This window comes from Artibeus jamaicensis, unplaced genomic scaffold, assembly GCF_021234435.1.
Source record: "Artibeus jamaicensis isolate MK-2021 breed Jamaican fruit bat unplaced genomic scaffold, CSHL_Jam_final scaffold_1031, whole genome shotgun sequence".
NCBI lineage: Eukaryota > Metazoa > Chordata > Mammalia > Chiroptera > Phyllostomidae > Artibeus > Artibeus jamaicensis.
The window spans coordinates 1-20,908 of NW_026522026.1; the positions used below are offsets into that span (position 1 = coordinate 1).

The following is a 20,908-nucleotide window of genomic DNA, read 5'->3' on the forward strand; positions in this document are numbered from 1 at the left end:
ATGTATTAAAATTTTATTTATTTTTTTGTTAATCTTCCTTAGGTCATTGGAATCATTCTACCATCCAGAAGAACTAAGAAAAAAAGGGGAAAGTTTTCACATCCCAAACATATCCTAATCCCATAAGACTGGTCTCTTTGTAACAAGAGGTAATTATAACACAGACATAGACAGAGAGAAGAACATGTAAAGACACAGAGAGAAGATATCCACCTACATGTCAAAGAAAAGGCCTTAGAAGAAATTAATCATGGGGACACCTTGATCTTCGACTTGAGCTCCAAAGCTGTGAGAAAATAAATTTTTGTTGTTTTCAACAATTCACTATCACTACTTTTGTTGTGACAGCCTTAGCAAATGAGTACGACTTTTGACAAATAAAACTAGAAGAGCAAATGGAAGATAGTAGTACAGACAATAAGTAGTACAAATGTTCATAGCAGAGGAAAAACAAAGACAGAATAGTACTGGGATGCAGAGGTGAAGAAAGGGCTCTGGAGGAAACAAACTATGTCTGGTTCTAAGAAGAGTAGCAACTTCACAGTAGATGTAACTGGCAGCCTAAGTGATCAAAGTTAATGTTAGCAGAAAATGATAAATTGACACCATGTATTTCTTGATATGATTCATAAGGATTCCACATTACCTCTATAGTGTCCACCAAAAATTCATAACTTTGATATAATCATGAGAAAAACCAGACAAACACCAATTTGAGTGACATTTTATAAAACAACTTGAGCGACATTTTGTAAAACAACTGGTGTGTCCTATTTTATGACCTTGACAATTGTAAAGGTCATAAAAGACAAAGATAGACCATAGAATAAAGAGACTTGACAATTAAATGCAGTGTGTGATGAGTGATTGTGAATTGGATCATGGACCAGAATTATGTACATATTACTATAAAAAACATTATTGAGACAATTGACAAAGTAAGAGCAAAGTCCATAGATTATGGTATTATATCAATATAAATACCTGGGTTTTATTATAGTACTGTATTTAAGTAAGAGAATATCCTTGTTCTTAGGAAACACACTTGAAAATATTTAGGAAATAAAAAGGAATGAGTAGATATTCTATGGGTAGAAAATAGTCCAAACAACGGCAGGAGTAAAAATTTCCAAGATGTCATTGGGTGCATTTGCCTTGAAAAGAAGCAAATAAACATATTTATTAGAAAATGTTTATATGAGAATTAAAAAGTAGAGTTACTACCATGGGCATGAGTAAGTTTTCCTGAAAGAGAGGATACACAGATAGGAAAAAAGGAAACTTTGAAGATAAAATCTTCATTCAAGAATTCTCAGTTTATAAAACAAAACTGAAGGAATGGTAAAGAGAAGAGAGTTCAAGGAAAGAGAGTTCAATAAAAATCAAAACAATAAAATGACAGAGACAATAAGAGAAGAAAGTACCTAGGAGTAGTCACCAAGTACTAATGAAACAATGAGACCAAGGGCTGAAAATTCTGTGTGTCACATATTCCTCAAAAATCCTTAAAGGGAAGAGATGACTATGTATTCTTCTATTGTCTTCCTAAAACATTAGTGCAGTGCTGGGCACATATTAGGTTTATAATAAGTACAAAATTACATCTGAATTTTTATATCTCCTCACAAAAGAACAATAACACAAAAAAACCACCTTTTTATCGTGAAACTCCATGATTGATTAAAATAAGAGTCAGACTCACCATTCCCAGTCATGAATTTATGTAGAAACTCCTCCCAGGTACAGGCTCTGGGTGTAATTTGGCCATTTGGTAGAAATAATAGTAAGACACAGCCACATCTTTAGCATTTCGTGCCACATAGACCATCTGCAGGGAATATGAGAAATCATAACTTTCTCTCTATCATTCATAGTTTGTAAACTTTTGCTTACCTTGACAGAAGGCCTATTTTCTCCTTCTATTTTTCCTTATCTGGGTGTGTATATCTGTCCTGATACAGGAAAGCACAACTACGTGATTGTCTTAATGCAAAACTTCTCAACTCTCAGACACTGGTGTTCTCTTTCCTCTGAAAAGAACATCTCTTAAAACATGGAAAGACAAGCATAATAAGAATAACAATAAATATTAAATTTAAAAATCTTAATATTTTCTAAAATTTAGAATACTTTTCTGCATCATCACTTATCAAAGCTGAAAAATAAATGATTTTTAGAGTTGAAAATACCTATGTTTCACTAAAATAAGTTATTATTTGTGTGAAATTCATCAATAAATCTTCATTCTGTCCATGTTTACAATGATTAGTGTAAGATTAAAATTTATTTTATGTTGAAGGCCTTCCATGTGCTTATGCGCAGAAATTTTCAGTATATTTCCCAATAGAAATGACATTATTATCCCTCATTGATACTTAAGTTTTCCATCAAGTCTGCAGATTTCCATTAAGTCTCATTCTCTCCTGAAATACACCTAATAATACTGAGTTTCCAGCCACACATGCAGTAAAAATATTTCTAAGGAAAGATGCATTCAGGAAGAAATCTCCATTTAGCTTAGCAAATTCAGATTTTCTTCTTCTTTTTCTACTGAGAGAAAAAGGAAATGAGAATTCTTTTATATTTCCCAATCACTGGTAGTAGTTCTCATATTTTGGGACAAGAATGAGAGAAGGAAGGGAATGTCTGGAAAAGGATTTTTCAAAAGATTGATTATGGAGTTCTAACAGTTGAAACTCTGCTGCTGATGTAATTTTGTGAGAAAATACTAAACCTTATAAACATTACCAATCACTTCCTATTTCAATACCAAAAGGTTATGGTGATGAACAAATTGTTTTCTTTTCCTATCATTATCACTTTAAAATCTTTAGGAAGGTCTGTTTCCACTTGCCTCAGGGTGGGCAGAAGGTATCTAGAAGATATCCCCCAGCTCTCTCAAGAGCAAGGCCATAGATTGTGAGGTTTCATATGGGTTTTTATTTCTTCAATAAAATGATAAACTTTATTTTTACTATCTTATCACTTTTGTTTTTTATTAGACTTTAAGTGAAAAAAGAAAACATAGACACATGAACAAAAGCTATTTGTATAACAGAAATTATAATAAAAATTTCAAGAGAAAAACAACAGATGTTTTTGGTCATTCCATTAAAGATATTGTGGTAAAGCATACTCTAAACATCTTTCTCAGAATTAATGACTGCCTACCATCCCAGATTCATTTTTAACCACACTGAACCTTTTGTAAATCTTGACACACACATTGTTGTTTCACATCTGCTAGCCTATGTACACAGAATTTTCTCTCTGTAAAATGACTTAATGCATCTAAAAAAAAAAGCTCCTATTCTTTTTTTTAGCATATTGATCAATTTTTTTCTCCATCTATAGAATGGTGTTGTCCCATGGTAGCACTTATGTTAGTAATATGTAATTATTTTTCATATATATGTATTTCTCCCACTATTTGATGTACTTTGCAGGACCATATGCTATTTAAACCATTGCATAATGTAGCATAGAAAAGTGACTTGCAAGCAGACAAAGCTCAGCAGCACAGTATCTGTAGAAATTAAATAATACAATATACTCTTAGATAACAGAAAATATCTTATTTATGTTTGCATTTATACTGACAATCAAGGTTTCAGGATAAAAGATTCATGTGTGTATACTAGCAACAAATATTTAGGAAATAATTTAAGGGTGTGTATGTAGCATGTGCATGAGAAAAAATAAAGAATACTAATATATCAAAATATTTAAAGAATAATTATATTATAGATATGAACTATGTTTAGATTTAAATGTGAGTATTGAAACAACAAAGCTGATAGAAGTAAACAGGAAAGAGAATATCATCACGATCTGGGGGATGGCATATTTAGAAACAAATACAGAATACTCTAATGTTGGTGGAAAAAATATATACTGACATACTGACTAATCTCAAAATTAAGATATTATTCTAAACTTGAAAAAGGAAATACTGAGTGAGTTATGATATAATGAAATAAAAGATCCAAGATGGTGGTGAACTAGGTGGAACCTACATTTGCCTCCTTCCAGAAACAAACTAAAAATGCAACTAAAATATAGAAAAATCAGTTTGAATAACCAACTGAAGTCTTACACCAAAGGATTTACAGAAGAAGATATATCAAGACTGGTAGCAATAGTGGAGATTCAGAAAAGGCTGGCCTAAATTCAAGACTATTTTACCCAGAAGAACTATCATTTAAACTGAAGGAGAAATAAAGAGCTTCATAAACAAAAAAAGTGAAGAAGTTCTTTACTACCAAGCCAATATTAGGAAAAATGGTAAAGGATCTTCTTGAGGAGGAAGAAGAGGGAGTAGGGGAAGGAAGACAAGAAGAAGAGGAAAAAGGAGAAAGATAGTTGTGAAGGATAAAATGGCAATAAATATATCCCTATCAATGATCCTTTAAAGGCAAATAGCTTAAAACTTCCAATCAAAAGACAGGGTAGTTGATTGAATAAGAAAACAAGATATGTGTAATGTATAAATGATGCACCTCAGAGTTAAAAAACACACAGACTTAAACTAAGAGGATGGAAAAAAGATTTCTTGCAAAAAATAATACTTATATTTGACTAAATAAACTTTAAAGACTATAAAGAAACAAAGAACACTGCATAATGATAAACGGATCAAGACAACAAATGAATATAACCCTATACACATTTATGCACCCAACATAGATTCAACTAAATATATAGAGCATATCTTGATGGACATAAATAAAGAGAGAGACCAAGAGTAATACAGTAATAGTAAGGGATTTTAACACCCCATTTACATCAATGGATAAATCTTTCAGGCAGAAAATTAAACAGGCAACAGCAGCCTTAAATGACATACTAGACCAGAATAATTTAACTGGTATCTTCACAGCATTTCACCCTACATCTTTAGAATACACAATATTTTTAAGTGGACATGGAACATTTTCTAGGTTAGACCAAATGTTGGCAGGCAAGACAAATCTCAATAAATTTAAGAAGATTGAAATTATATCAAACAATTTTTCTGAACATAATGGTATGAAACTAGGAATCAATTAAAAGAAACAAACTGAAAAACACACAAAGACAAAGAGGCTACATAACAGGTTACTAGACAATGGATGGGTTAATAGTGAGATTAAGAAAAAAATCAAAACATACTTTGAAACAAATAAAAGTGAGAACAAAACAAACTAAAACCTATGGGACACAGCAAAAGCAGTCCTAAGAGGGAATTTCAAATCATTACAGGCATAACTTAGAAACAAGAAAAATCTCAAATAATTAAACAAACAACAAACAAAGACCAAAGTGAGTAGAAGAAAGGAAATACTAAAGATCAAAGCAGAAATAAATGAAATAGAGTCTAAAAAGCAATATAAAAAATTAACAAAATCAAAAGCTAGATCTTTGAAAGAATAACTAGATTGAAACCCTTTAACCAGACTCATCAAGAAAAAAAAAGAGAGAAGACCTAAATAAATAAAATAGTTAAAGAAAGAAATAACAACTGATGCCAAAAAAATACAAACAGTTGTCCAAAAATATTATGAAGAATAATAAGACAACAAAGTGGGTAATCTGAATGAAAGGGATAAATTCCTAGAACTATACAATGTTTCAAATCTGAATCAGGAAGAATTAGAAAATATGAATATATTGATGAAAAATCATGAAATTAAGGCAGTAATCAACTCCCAATGAACAAGTAAGTGTCTTGGACCCAATGGCTTCAAAGGTGAATTTACCCAACATTCAAAGAAGAGCACATATTCTTCTCAAACTATTTTTAAAAATCCAGAGGAGGGAAGACATCCAAGCTCTTTTCATGAGGCCAACATTATCCTAATTCCAAAGCCAGATAAAGCCACTACAAAGAAAGAAAATTACATGACAATAACCTTGATTAAAATAGATGCTAAAACCCTCAACAAGATAGTAGCAAACTAGGTCCAGCAGCATACTCAAAGGATCATACACCATGATGAAGTAGGGTTTGTTTAGATTTAAAGGATCAAGGGAATACAAGGTTGGTACAATATCTGCAAATTCATTAAGCAGGTACACAACATTTACAAAACGAAAGATAAAAACCACATGATCATATCAATAGAAATAGAAAAAGTAAGTAAGTCAGAAATACATAATGAAATGCCTTATATCAGTGGTTCTCAAACATTAGCATGAATCAAATTCACCAGGTCTTATTAAAACCCAGATCGTTGGTCCCTACCCTACTGTTTCTGATTCAGTAGGTCTGAATCAGACCTGAGAATTGGTACTTCTAATGAGCTACTTTTATCCAGGGTACCATATTTTGTGACCCAGAAGGCTACATTATATAAAACAGAAACAAAAATGACAAGAATGATAAGGATTAATCTCACAAACATGTTAAATGAAATAAGCTAAATATTTAAGACTATGTATTTGATGATTACAGACAAAACAAGCAAACTAATTCATGGTGAAAACTTTCTGGTTAGGATTATCTTTGGAGATAGGGATTCTTGCCTAGAATTGTACTGGAACAGAGCTTTTTGGGTGTTGGTAATGTTCAGTTTCTTTTAAAAATATTTTATGTATTTTTAGAGAGAGGAGAAAGGAGAAAGAAAGAAAAGGGGCGAAATAATGATGTGTGAGAGAAACATAGATTGGTCCCCTCTTGCATGCACCCCACCCAGGACCTGGCCCACAACACAGGCATGTGCCCCAACTGGGAATCTAACTGGAGACCTTTAGGTCCACAGGCCAGAGCTCAATCTACTGAGCCACACCAGCAAGGGTGTAGTGTCTAATTTCTTGATCTGGGTGCTGGGTTCATGGTTATGCTCACTTTGTGAAAATTTATCAAGGTATAGATCATAATATATGAACTTTCTCCCTTTTGTAATAAAAGTAATATATTACTTTTGAATTAAGATAATTATTAACAAAGAAGTCTAAACCTGATCCATAAATTTTGTATTTTACATGTAAAGATATATATCTATAAATATATAAGTACAAATTTTAATAAATAATTTATATTATATGTTATATATCACTTATCTAACTTAAATATAATTATGTTTTATAATATAATGTATAATTTCTTTTAATTACATATTTATAAATTGCTACTATACTGAATTAATGAATAAGCAAGTCTAGGGTTATTTAAATATATATTATTCATAACTGATGAAGAAATTTAGACAGAAAAACATTTTAGAGAATAAAAAACCTGAGAAAATCTCAGGGCTTGGGCACCAAGTAATCCTTTACCAACAGCACTGACATCCATTGGTATCTTGATCTTTAGGCTATAGGGACCACATGATTAATTTTCCAGTGATTTACTCAGAGGTTGAAATCCCCCATCTTAATATCTGCATAATTAGTAAAATAAATTACAACATGAATAAGATTTTTTTCCTCTGGCTGATGTAGCTCAATGGATTGAGTGCAGGCCTGTGAATCAGAGGAACGAGGTTTGATTCCCAGTCAAATACATACCTGGTTTGCAGGCCAGTTCCCAGCAGGGGGAGCATGAAAGGCAACCAGCCATTGACATTTCCCTCTCCCTTTTCCCTCTAAAGATAAATAATAAAATCGTTAAGAAAAGAAGATTTTTTAAAAATATAATTTGCTACCTTGCAGTTATTCTTCCAAAAGGAAGAAGGAAGAAGTTGAACAGGCAAGTGTGTTTTCACTAGTCGAGGAGACTGCATGTTTTTCAAAGCCTCAATGCCTACAAGCATAAAAATTAAATTATATTATACATGTGGAACAAAAAAGGTCCATTACAATAGAGCCGAACACTTTGTAAACTTTAACCCCACTACATGGCTTGAAATGGCTATATGGCTAAATGGCCTCATAAAATTCTAAAATCTGCAATGACATTTTTTTAAGTAATAAATCCTGATTAGTTAGGCTGTTTTATTGCCTATGAATAGCAGAGTTTATTATCTTTATAAGTGTCTATAAAATATTCAGATATACCTGATGAGGCAGCAACAACACTAGGTCAAATTTTAAAATGTCAAAATTTTCTTGCCTTTATTTTTCTTATTGTCTCATCTACACTGCAAGAAATGTCTTTCCAGCTTCCTTTTTGAGATTTTAAAATATCTCTTTTAATTTGTTTTTAATTCCAGTTGACATACAATGTAATATATTAGTTTCATATATACAACGGGGATTATACATTATAATATTTTACAAAATAATTCCAGTTTAAGTCTGGTACCATTTACATTCCCATGACTATTTTTATAACTGGCAACTTGCACTTCTTAATCTCTTTCCAACTTTCTTATATTAACTTTTTGAAAGTTGTGAGCTTCATGGCTACTTTTAAAATTTTTGATAATGTAAGACCTTATATGCACACAATTATTTTTCTTGAGTCTCTGGACATCTGCTAACCAGCAGCAGATATGACTCTATATTGGACGAAACACTAAATTTTTCTTATATAATGATCACCTAATATTCAAATGTTAAAGACTTCCTCCTGACCTGATAATAAAAAATATACCCATCAAAATCTCTTATACAGATATTATCTTTGGGTGAAAGAGGACTATAGTATGGTTGTTAGAATAACCAAATTCTTATTTGGTTATTATAGAAATGTATGATTCAGCTGTTTGAGCTCTGTCTGTATCATCTTTTCTATCAGGACTCCTCTAGACACCACAGAAAAAAGGAGGGAGTGGAATTTACTCCTATGGTGGAAAGGAACATTAAGAGAAAATACCGTTTTCAAATCCAGGTACTATAAGTTCCATGAATGGCACTCGGTCGTATATTGCACCCCGTTTACATTTCTCTGTATCCCCATTGTTATAGATCAAATCCAGTATTTCACTGACCCAGGTTGTGCCTGAAAAACAAATAGAAAGAACTCTAAACTTGGCTGTCAAATAGAGTGTGAGAGGGTCACAAGAAGTTCTGCAACATCAAAAAAATGTGCTCTTTGTATTTATTCCTTTTATTTCTTCTCTTTTCTCCTAGTAGACATCCTTGTCTCTCTTGAACATATACATATGTATTGTGTATAAAATTTGATGAAAATAGTCACAAAAGTAGAACTTCAAAAGAAAGTAAAACGGGGTATGAAAGAGACATTGTGGACGCTGGCTGGGTAGCTCAGCTACATTAGAGCTGATAAGCCAAGCTTGTGGGTTAGAGCTCTGGTCAGGGCACATATAGGAAGCAACCAATTAGTGTATAAAGAAGTGCAACAACAAACCAGTCTCTCTCTCCCACTCTCTCAAAATCAATACATAAAATTTTTAAAAAGAGTGACATTGTGTAAGTAATAATAGCTCATCTTCCTGTGTGGGATAGATAAGGGAAGCAGCTAATTTTAATGATTCTGAATACCAGTTTGTACATTTCCTGTTAATTTCAAAAAGACTATTATCCTTTGAGACTGAAGGTTACTTCTGGGGAAAGTGTTCAACATTGGTGGAGGGGTGAAGACAAAAAAGAGGTTGAAAGGAAACGAAGGGAACTTTGTGTGGTTGTATCTGTGCGGACCACTAACAGCATAGATTGGATCTGTGGGCCACTAACACAATCAAAGACTGCATATCCTGTTTGAGCACAGCCGATCAAGTCACTCTGATCTTTATTAACTGTGTCTTCATCCTTTGAGAAATGGATCTAATATACTTGAGTATATGGTCTACTTAACTATGTGACTTGACGATCCAGTTATTAAGGTACTGCTACAAAAGCCATTATAAGACACAGGGGGAAAAGGTCTTCTTAACTCTTCCCATTCCTTCCTCTTTACCAAATGTGTAACTGGTAGTCCCTAAGTGAATAACCATGTGTGGAAGCTAAAAAATTACTTTGAATAATCAATGTATACAAACAGTAAATTTTTAGAAAAATGAGCTGCATTTGGAAGTATCTTTGAATTGGTTCCAGATGTTAGAGTACTTTAGGCCCTGTTTTTGTTTAGTACTTTCTGTGGACAATTCTAACTCCTTCTTGTCCCTAAATCATGAGTACAAGGCTCTCATCTCCATTCTTCTAACTCAGAAAATTACAGTGCTAAGTAAAAGTTGAGGCATATCAGTATTATACCTGAATATTTTGTTGCCTGATCTGGCTTAGGCTTAAGCAGTGATTCACAGAACAAAAAAGACCTAAATTCAACACATTTTCTGTCAGTAGGTAGTTCAAATTTCGGTGTATGTATCTGATTGAAAAAAAGGCCAATATAGATATGCTTTCAATTGAAAGTGTTTATTTTCTGTGACTTTAAAAAATGCATGGTTTAACTCATATAAAGAATTAGTTAACTTGGAGTTTAACTTGGAACAAAATAAGAGAAAAAATGACCAAAGAGAGTATATGATTTATTTACTTGTACTCATTTAGCCATTTAACATTTAGTGCATCAGAAAAAAAGTCAGCTTCAAAGAGCACCATTGTAGATGAACTATTTGTGTACTATACCCTCTAAAGATTATCTTAACAGTTTTCTATCTGTAAATATATCAAAAATAGATAAAACAGATGAGCATGTACATTCTCAGTGATTGCCCTCCCTTTTCATACCTTCTATCTCAACAGGAAAATGCAAAGTAGTTTTGGTTCCACATAACATGAATTTGGGGAACTACTCAGAGAGCAAGTAGTAAGAAGAGAAAGAAGAAAACAAGCTTTTGCCAAAACAAGCTTGTGTTTCATTCCACACAAATCTGTATGGTTTGTTGTATTTTCTGGTAGGCCCCCACTGCTGTCACGATGTTCATAACGTTGGCACATTAGAAACCCACGAATTCAAGGCTTTTTTCCAAGGCTTGTTATGTATTTTTTAAGCAATTTTAATATTTGTAAGTTAAAAATAAAATCAGTGGTTAATATACTAATTAAAAGCACCTTTTCCTCCTTTCTATTAAGAAATGAGACAAATCTAAACGAAAGTTGACATTAGAATTTAGTAATTAGAAAAGCTGACTGATCATGGGTTCAAGTAAATGAGCTGGTTCACAAGTTGAAAACAGCCTCATCTCTCTGATATTTCTCTCCATCTATACCTGGGTAAACTGGAAGCCTCTGTCATAAAAAGATCTGAAGAAATAAAAATTGTTCTTACTGACTCATTGTAAATTCTCTTTTCTAAGACTCTATACTAAAGAAAGCAGTTCTTTAAATTTACAACAAGTACTTCTAAACATATTTATAGAACATATTTAAAGCGATAAAATATTAATATTTTATAAAATATTTTTCAAATGTTAAAATGAACAACATATTTAAACATTAAAATGTATAGAAATATATATATACATATATTCATATTCCAATATACCACTATCCTTTTTATATGCAATTTCAATAACTTTTATTCAAATTTAAAAGGGAACACAAAACAAAGCATTAATTTTCCTTCATATAGAGCCTGCATTTAATTGTGGGCCTTTCAGAATTAGAAATGAGTTTGCCTCATTTGGAACAAAATTACCCCAGCAACAGCTACAGTGTTTGCTTGGCAAGTGATTTGCATAACAGCAGGCTTACACTTATGGATCAATAACTGATCAACAAGTACCTTTGAATGGTGAGGGGATTAGGGGTGCCGATCCTAACTTTGGACTCCCCCAAATCTTAACTACAGACATCCCTCCCCAGTATTCACAGGAAGTTTGTTTCATGACTGCTGCAGATCCAAAATCCCCAGATGCCGAGGTCTCTTGTGAAAATGATGTAGGACAATGCACACAGTCAGCTCTCACATCCACAGATTCCCATCTGAGGATTGAAAACACTGTTTTCCACTGGTGGTTGGTTGAATCAGCTGATGTACAACCCAAGAATATGGGTGGCCAATTGTATATTTTTTTAAAGAAAATCCAGAAAAACACTCTGAAGACTTCTGCCAGGATGGAGGTATAGGTGGAGATGCCGTGCTTCTACATACAACCAAGTTTAGAGACAATTAAATAATAGCAATAGAAAACACAGCCAGAACACAGAAAATTGAACTTTTTGGAAGTCTGATAACAACAAATGCTTCAGCCTGACCAGTAAGAGGGGCGATACCAGCAGCTGGCAGAGCTGGATAGCACAGGAAAACTCAGTCAGACGGACTCAGGTGCGAGAAATCCAGGTGCAGGTTTGGGCCTGGTGGGCAACTCAGCAAGCAATCGCGGAGAAACAGCAAGGGAGGAGGGCTGCGGGTTGACTGTGGTCTCGCATTCGTGTGTGAATAGACAAGGGAGTGGGCGATGGGACAAGAGCCAGCAGCCCCAGCAGTAAGCGACAGCAGAGGGGGCTACCCATTTCCCCGCTCTGACCCCACCTCCACATACAGAGTCACAACCCAGCAACCTGGGAGTCCAAGGCTCCGCTCCTCATGCTTAACGGATGCAAACAGACCAAAAATGGCTCAAGAAGATCTCAAAGCCTTAGAGCCTATAAATCTAAGCGATGAAGAAATAGCAAAACTCTCAGACCCACAGTTTAAAACACTGGTGATCAGGATCCTCACAGAGCTGGTTGATTATAGCCACAAATTAGACAAACGTATGAAGGTGAAACTAATTGAAATGAATGGAATTGCACAGGAAACCAATAGTGATGAAAAGGAAATGGGGACTCAAATCAATGGAGTGGACCAGAAGAAAGCAAATAATGGCCAAACAGACAAGAGTGAAGAAGCAAGAATTCAAAAATATGAGGAGAATCTTAGGAACCTCCAGGACATCTTTAAATGCTCCAACATCCGAATTATAGGGGAACCAGAAGGGGGAAAGGAACAGCCACGAGTGGAAAACTTATTCGAACAAATAATAAAGGAGAATTTCCCCAATCTGGCAAAGGAAATAGACTTCCAGGAAATCCAGGAAGCTCAGAGAGTCCCAAAGAAGTTGGACCCAAGAAGAAACACTCCAAGGCACATCATAATTACATTAGCCAAGATTAAAATGAAGGAGAAAATCCTAGAAGCAGCAAGAGCTAAGGGGACAGTCACCTACAAAGGAGTGCCCATCAGACTGTCAGTGGATTTCTCAAAAGAGACCTTACAGGCAAGAAGGGGCTGGAAAGAGGTATTCCAAGTGATGAAATCCAATGACCTACAACCAAGATTGCTCTATCCAGCCAAACTTTCATTTAGAATGGAAGGACAGATAAAGTGCTTCTCAGATAAGACCAAATTCAAGGAGTTCATCATCACCAAGCCCTTATTATATGAAATGTTAAAGGGACTTATCTAAGAAAAAGAAGTTAAAAAAACATGAACAGTGAAAGGACAGCAAACTCACAGTTATTAACAACCACACCTAAAACAAAAGCAAAGTAAAAGGACAGCTAAATCAGGAGTGAAAACATAGAAATGAAGATTCATGGAGGGTTAGCAACAGGGGAGTGGGAGAAGGAGAAGGGGGGAGAAGGTACAGAAAATAAGTAGCATAGACAGTAGATAGAAAATAGATGGGGGCAAGAATAGCATGGGAAATATAGAATCTAAAGAACTTGAGATGCATGGTCATAAACTAAAGGGGGGTAATGGTGGGGATGGGGGGGTAGTGTGGAGGGGAATGAAGGGAGGAAATAGAACAACTGTAACAGCATAATCAATTAAAAAATAAATTAAAAAAAAGAAAATCCATATATAAGTGGACCTTGCAGTTCAAATCCATACTGTTCAAAGGTCAACTGTAGAAATAAACTTTAAATATCTCTTACCAGATTTGGGGTAGGTGGAGATCAAAAGGTCATCTGGTCGGGATTCAAATGACTCCACCTGGGACCACTCCTCAGCAATGCCCCAGAAGAGAGGGACACCCTGAACATCCACTAACTCCCTTCTGTAGAGACTTGGCTTGTCATCCATTTCTGAGAGACTGGATTTTACATAAAAGGGCACAAGTTAAAAAGTCTTTGTTTTAATAGCATGGATCAAATAAAAATGAGTTTTATTAAATGAAATAATATTCCATTCCTCTAGATTCCAGCAGCATCAGATCACAGGACTACTGTGCATTATTAATTAGCAGAAGGAAAAAATGTCTTTTAAAATCCATTGAGGGCTTACACCATTTATTTTCATGTTCACTGTTTATACAGTAATATCATCAGTACTTTTATGTGTACTTTATTGTGTACAGCTTTTCCTCAGGCAGAGACTTCTGGGACATGTAATAAAGCTACAGGACTTTGAAGTGTCTTTCTTTACCACCACACTGCTACTTCATTGCAGTGGGAATCTAAATAGGCCCCATAATGGCATTGAGCAGCCTTAACTATTAAACCAGCAGTAGCCTAACCTGGTAGGCTACTTCTTTCTCTTAAAAAATTGCCTGGGCTGGTAAAAGTAAATCATTCCAAGTTATCTATAAGAGACTATAAGAATAAAAGAGGGTCAAGAAGAATAGAACCTGAGGTAAGTGTAGCACTGGAAGTACATTGATGTGACGAACTTTTTATCATTAGTGATATCATAAGCCATTTTATATTCTTCAGATGTCACGTGTAAAAAAGTGAAAAAGCCTGAAATATAACTTAAATCCTACTCCAAAACACATTGCTTCCCAATTTAGCATGAGCTGAATGGTTATTTTTCTTTCTCTAAAGTTCTAAGAAAATAATTTAAAAGCCTTCCTGAGGCCCTTTAGAGCTGCTGAATCTTTCTGCAGTAATTAAATTCAGAAGTCTCTGAAGTCCATGGATATAACTTAGCTTGCACCTTTTCCAAAGTGCCAATATTTTATCTTCTTTTTTATTTCTTTATTTTCCACCCTTCTCCTACCTCATCCAAGTCCCTTTTGATTTTAAAAGGTTTTGAAATTGCAGGATACAAAATCATACATAAAAATGTGTTTTAAATCTATGCACTAATAAAAAATATCACAAAGAGAAATGAATAAAATAACCCCATTTGTAATAGCATTAAAAAATAAAATACCTAGAAGTAAATTTAACCAAATAAGTAAAAGACCTATATAGTGAAAACTGTAAGAAACTAGAAGAAAGAAACTGAAAAACCCCACAAATACATGGAAAGATATTCTGTGCTCATGGATTGGAAGAATGAACATGGCTATACCACCCAAGGTAATCTACAGATTCAATGAAATCCTTATCAAAATTCCAATGACATCTTTTACAAAAATAGAAAAATCCTAAAATTTTTATGGAACCAAAAAAGATCCAAAGTGTTATGGACCACTCTGCCTGCTTCTAGGAATTGTAACTCAACCTCCTGTGGCTAAGGGCAAGTGAGGACCTCTGTAATGTGATCCACAGGAGACAAAGCTGGTGTCTGGTAGCAAATGCTGCCTCAGTTTCCTCCCTGCCCCCAAAGCATGGTCCGCAGTTCATGGCGGGTAAGACCCCTCAGAGAAGGAGCAACTTAGGCCAGACACAATCACTTGAAAGGCCATCATGGAAGGACTCGGGGTGGGGGGTGCTGCATCAAAGAGCAATGGACTCTTGCCCCCCACCCTCCGGCTTTGAGATAGCCTGAGTCCCCATGTACTCTGGGAGAAGCGCTTCCTGGCTCTAATCCCCTTAAGCCTGAATACCTGATGAGGAGGGGCGCAGCTCCTTGCCTTGCTAGAGGGTGTCCTGGGGAAAATCTGGCATCACAAAGAATTCCTGAAAAACTTGTGAAATCTGCTCTGCTAAGAGTGCTTTCATTCATATGTTAATGGTTCCAGTATGAAACCCTAAAACTCTGTTCCTGACAGACTCTGACTCAGACTGAGCTCTCAGATTTCTTTGAAATGTTATCTACCATTTGATCCTTGCCCCCCTGTATTCTGGTGTATTACAACCCAATAAAGTCCCTGGAGGAGGGGGCTCAACGCCTTTTTCCCCTGAGAAACTGGCCACTGCTCAAGGCCTTTTTCCTCTGAGAAGCTGGCTAACTCTCCTCCTTAAGCAGATCACATCATGTCTCTGTCATGCTTACTCTCATCTGTGGCACACAGGGGGACTCTCAAGGAAAGTTGCCCCCCCACCGAAGTAACAAAAAAAATTCTCAAGAAAGAAGAACAAAGCTGGACAGGCATGTTGCTCCATGATTTCAAACTATCCTTAAGTATGGTATTTGATATTTTTGACCATATATCCTTCTGACACTTTCTTGATGTTTCTGTTACCACATTCTGGTCGATCTTTTATCTCTTTTCTTCTCAATTTTTCAAAGGAATATTTAGGACAGAATTGTTGTTTTCCTTGGAGTCCCATAGTTCCTAGTTGGCTCTGTTATTGTACACACATTTCCATGATTTTAACCACTGCCTGTGAGCTGATCCTCCACAAGGCAGTTATCATTTGTTTGTTCTGGGACCTACATATTCAAATGCTATTGTCCACTTTTGCCTGATGTTTCTTAGACATCTCGAATTTAATAATCATAAATTTAACTCATGAACCTTGCTCTTCAGTGACCAGTTCTTGTCCTAGAGTCACTATGTATCTTGTCATTTAGTGATACCACATTCACCTCACCACTCAAGTCTGAAATCTGGAAGTCATCTTAGAGTCTGTCTTCTCCTTGAATTTTCCAGATCCAACTGACTCACAAATCTGATTTTTTTAAGTATCCCTGTGAAAAGCAGCTTTTTTTTCATGAACCTGTTTAGCAGTCAAGACTCTAAGGTCTCCAGATTTATAATTAGTATGCTAGACCTGTTATTCACTACCAATGTGACTCTGGGCAAATCAAAATGCTGAATTCAATTTTCTAATCTTAAAAATGGAAGTGAAGATTTACTAACTTTATGCAGCTATTGTGGTAGAGAAATAATATAATAAATATAATGTGTATGTTGATAAAACATGGTATATATTTGGTAAAGGGCAGCTATTATTAATATTATTATTACCTATAAAATACAGGTTTCACTCTGCCCTATTTTGTGAAGAAAGACAATCTAAATATGATTCAGAAAAACTATATACACTGGCATATTAGAATTCCCCTAAAATGAATTGCAAATACTATTTGTGTATTTATATGTGTGGGAAAGATAATGTATTGTATATGTGTATGTTATATGGACATATACACATGCATACCCACGGGACATTGTAAAATATTATCACGTGACATCTTAAGTAGAAATAAATAAAAACTTTTATTCCATCCTTTTTTATGTACACATTTTAATTATTAAAAGTTTCCACTGCCACCCTCAACTATTTTGTGGTGTGTATGTCACTGTTTTATATAAGTTACTTTTTAAAAATATATTTTATTAATTATGCCATTATAGTTGTTCTATTTCCCCCTTCATTCCCCTCCACCCTGCACACCCCCTCCCTCACCATTCCCCTTTTAGTTTATGATCACCTGTCTCAAGTTCTTTAGATTCTATATTTCCCCTACTATTCTTGCCCTCCCCCCTATTTTCTACCTACCATCTATGCTACCTATTCTCTGTACCTTCTCCCCCCTTCTCCTCCTCCCACTCCCCTGTTGCTAACCCTCCATGTGGTCTTCATTTCTATGGTTCTGCTCCTGATCTAGCTGTCCTCTTAGTTTGCTTTTGTTTTAGATGTGATTGTTAATAACTGTGAGTTTGCTGTCCTTTCGCTGTTCATCTTTTTTATCTTCTTTTTCTTAGGTAAGTCCCTTTAACATTTCATATAATAAGGGCTTGATGATGATGAACTCCTTGAATTTGATCTTATCTGAAAAGCACTTTATCTGTCCTTCCATTCTAAATGAAAGCTTTGCTGGATAGAGTAATCTTGGTTGTAGGTCTTTGGATTTCATGACTTGGAATACTTCTTTCCAGCCCCTCCTTACCTGTAAGGTCTCTTTTGAGAAATCCACTGACAGTCTGATGGGGACTCCTTTGTAGGTGACTGTCCCCTTAGCTCTTGCTGCTTCTAGGATTCTCTCCTTCATTTTAATTTTGGCTAATATAATTATGATGTGCCTTGGTGTGTTCCTTCTTGGGTCCAACTTCTTTGGGACTCTCTGAGCTTCCTGGATTTCCTGGAAGTCTATTTCCTTTGCCAGATTGGGGAAGTTCTCCTTTATTATTTGTTCAAATAAGTTTTCCACTGGTGGCTGTTCCTCTCCCCCTTCTGGTACCCCTATAATTCTGATGTTGGAACGTTTAAAGATGTCCTGAAGGTTCCTAAGCCTCTCCTCATTTTTTTAAATTCTTGTTTCTTCATACTTTTCTGTTTGGTCACTTTTTTCCTCCTTCTGGTCTACTTCTTTGATTTGAGTCCCAATTTCCTTTCCATTACTATTGGTTTCCTGTGCAATTCCATTCATTTCAATTAGTTTAGCCTTCATATGTTCCTCTATATGTGACTAAAATCAACCAGTTCTGTGAGCATCCTGATCACCAGTGTTTTGAACTGTGTGTTTGAAAGTTTGGCTATTTCTTCATTGCTTAGATTTATCGATTCTGGGGCTCTGAATTGTTCTTGAGCCATGTTTTGATTTGTTTGTGCCTGTTACATATGAGGAGCAGAGTCTTAGTTGTTCACCAGGGTAGGGCCACCCAGGTCACTGGTTTGTGATGCCATATATAAGTTACTTTTTAAGGTAAACTCAGATGTTATGTTTTAGAAATGTCTACAATCAGGGATAGGAATAAAATCACTTAATTGAGAATGTCCATTTAAAAAATACTTAAATTTAGCTCTGGCTGATGTAGCTCAGTGGATTGAACACAGGCCTGCAAACCAAAGGATCATGGTTTGATTCCCATGCCTGGGTTGTCAGCCAGTTCCTAGCAGGGAACATATGAGAGGCAATCATACATTGATATCTCTCTCCCTCTCCCCTTCCCTTCTCCTCTAAAGATAAATAAATAAAATCTTTTTAAAAAGTGACGATGAGAGAGTGCATGTAAAAAAAAATAAATCTTGTTTCAAAACCTTTGAAACAGTAATCGATTTTGAGAAATTTGAAGAATTTCTATATGACTATAGTGGTTCCCTGATTTAATGATCAAACAAATTGAATATATATTGAAGTGAAAAATATTTCATACAGTTAAAATATTTTTGAAATAGGAAATAAAGCATTGATTAATGGAGAACATATTTTCTAGCCTCAGTATACTTTTTTTTTTTTTGAGAATCTTGAGATACACTCAAAAGCAGGCTTGTGAAAGTCATTTTGGGCAAGATCTGATTTTTGTGTTTCCACACATAAAATTTTTAAGAACTAATTCTAGCAGTGTTTTTTACAAGAATATTTTTAAACTACATAGAAATGCTGAGATGATAAAAGACTAAAAACTTTGAAAAGAATATTTAGTTTTATCAACTTAAAATCAGTAGAGCAGACTACCTCAGCACAATTTTACATATGAAATACAATTCTGTCTATTTATGATAAGAAATCAGGACCCAATAATTCCCAAATACTTCTCTTTTTAAGTCAAAATACCCACAGTAGAATTTTCCAGTTCTCATTCTCTAATTTTGAATATTAAATGTAGTTTTAGACAAAATATCAGCACTTTAGAGACCTCTGATAAATCACTTACCAGGCAATTGTCTTGAGGAGCTTGAGGTCCGGATTTCGTTTCTATAGTAATTGGTTAGTGGAAGTTTCACCCTGTATGTTTTTATAGTCAACCAGAATAACTGGTTATAAGGACTAAGAAAATGAAAGGTGATGTTTACAGAGCAGTATAAAGTTAATGATTAAGCTATATAAAGTTTGTTGTTTTGAACACTAAAGGTGGAGAGAAAGGCTTTTTACTGTAGCTTATGGGAGGAAATAGAATGGAACAAAAAGCCCATGAAAAACAGCTAGAATTAACTAACAGAAAGTAATTATGCAGAATAAATGAAGACTTTTTACACTGACTTTTCCTTTTGCTTCTGATTTCATTATAAAAGCCGGGCAAAACACAGATGGCAGTTTTTTGGTTCCAGTGATCTTTCATTAAAATTACTTTATTGTTGTTCACTTACAGTTGTCGGCATTATCCCCCATTGCTCCCCCTCCCGCAACCCCACCCAGTCCCACCTCTCTCCCTTTCTTCCACCATGACTTGGTTTTGTCCATGTGTCCTTTATAATAGTTTTCCCAAACTTTTCCCCCTAGTGTCTCCTCCGCCCTCCCTTCTGGCTATTCTTAGATTGATCCTCATTTTAATATCTCTGGTTATATTTTGTTTGCTTTTTTCTTTTGTTGATTATGTTCTGGTTAAAGGGGAGATCATATGGTGTTTGTTCCTCACCACCTGGCTTATTTCACTTAGCATAATCCTCTCCAGTTCCATCCAGTGATCTTATTAGAAATCCTCACTTAAAGGTGGTTTTTTTGTATCTCCAAAACTTTATGGGCAATTTAGACAGGCAAGAGTAGGCTCCCTATGTGAGAGCAAAGGGCAAAAATGCAGCTGGAAAGTTGAAGCCCATTCTGAGTTGGATATTGAGAAGCTAGGAAAATTCCTGGGCAAGTGAAATGGAGAGACAGAAACAATACACTTAAACAAGGCCAAATGATTTGGCCAATTTACAGCCAGCTTATAAACCGCAAAATCTTATCTTCCTTAGCAAAGGGCACTTGAGCATAAATGGTTTACACCTCTCTTCCCTGACCAGAGAATAGCTTAAATCACCCTGGTCAGGATGATAGAGGACAGAGACCCAGGGTTCCTTCCTGGGTTGTCTCTTCTGTTGCACTGATCTGTGTGTCTGTTTTTATGCCAGTACCAAGCTGTATTGATCAATATTTTCATATGAGGTATTGTGATCCCCTCAACTTTTGCCTTCTTTCTCGAGATCGTTGAGGCTGTTCAGGGTCATTTATGGTTCAATATGCATTTTTGGAATATTTGTTCTAGATCTGTGAAATGTGCCATGGGTATTTTAGTAGGAATTGCATTGAATCCATAGCTTGCTTTGGGTAATATGGACATTTTAATGATGTTAATTCTTCCATTCCATGAATACAGTATATGCTTCCATTTAT

At 35.1% G+C, this 20,908-nt stretch overlaps 1 protein-coding gene across 2 annotated transcripts; it reads right to left on the reverse strand.

Moving 5' to 3' along the window:
* Window positions 1-1,696: 1,696 nt before the first annotated feature.
* LOC119047562 (sulfotransferase 1 family member D1-like) lies at window positions 1,697-19,566 on the reverse strand. Of its 2 annotated transcripts, none has more exons than XM_053655646.1 (5): window positions 19,470-19,566; window positions 13,690-13,847; window positions 8,738-8,863; window positions 7,489-7,565; window positions 1,697-1,828 (listed from the first exon to the last, which is right to left on the reverse strand). In XM_053655646.1, the coding sequence occupies exons 2-5, from the start codon at window positions 13,835-13,837 to the stop codon at window positions 1,712-1,714; spliced, it is 468 nt and encodes a 155-aa protein (XP_053511621.1). In that variant the 5' UTR covers window positions 13,838-13,847; window positions 19,470-19,566; the 3' UTR covers window positions 1,697-1,711. The 2 variants fall into 2 exon arrangements, with proteins under 2 accessions (XP_053511621.1, XP_053511620.1); XM_053655645.1 differs by lacking the exon at window positions 7,489-7,565 and adding an exon at window positions 7,626-7,723.
* Window positions 19,567-20,908: the final 1,342 nt, after the last annotated feature.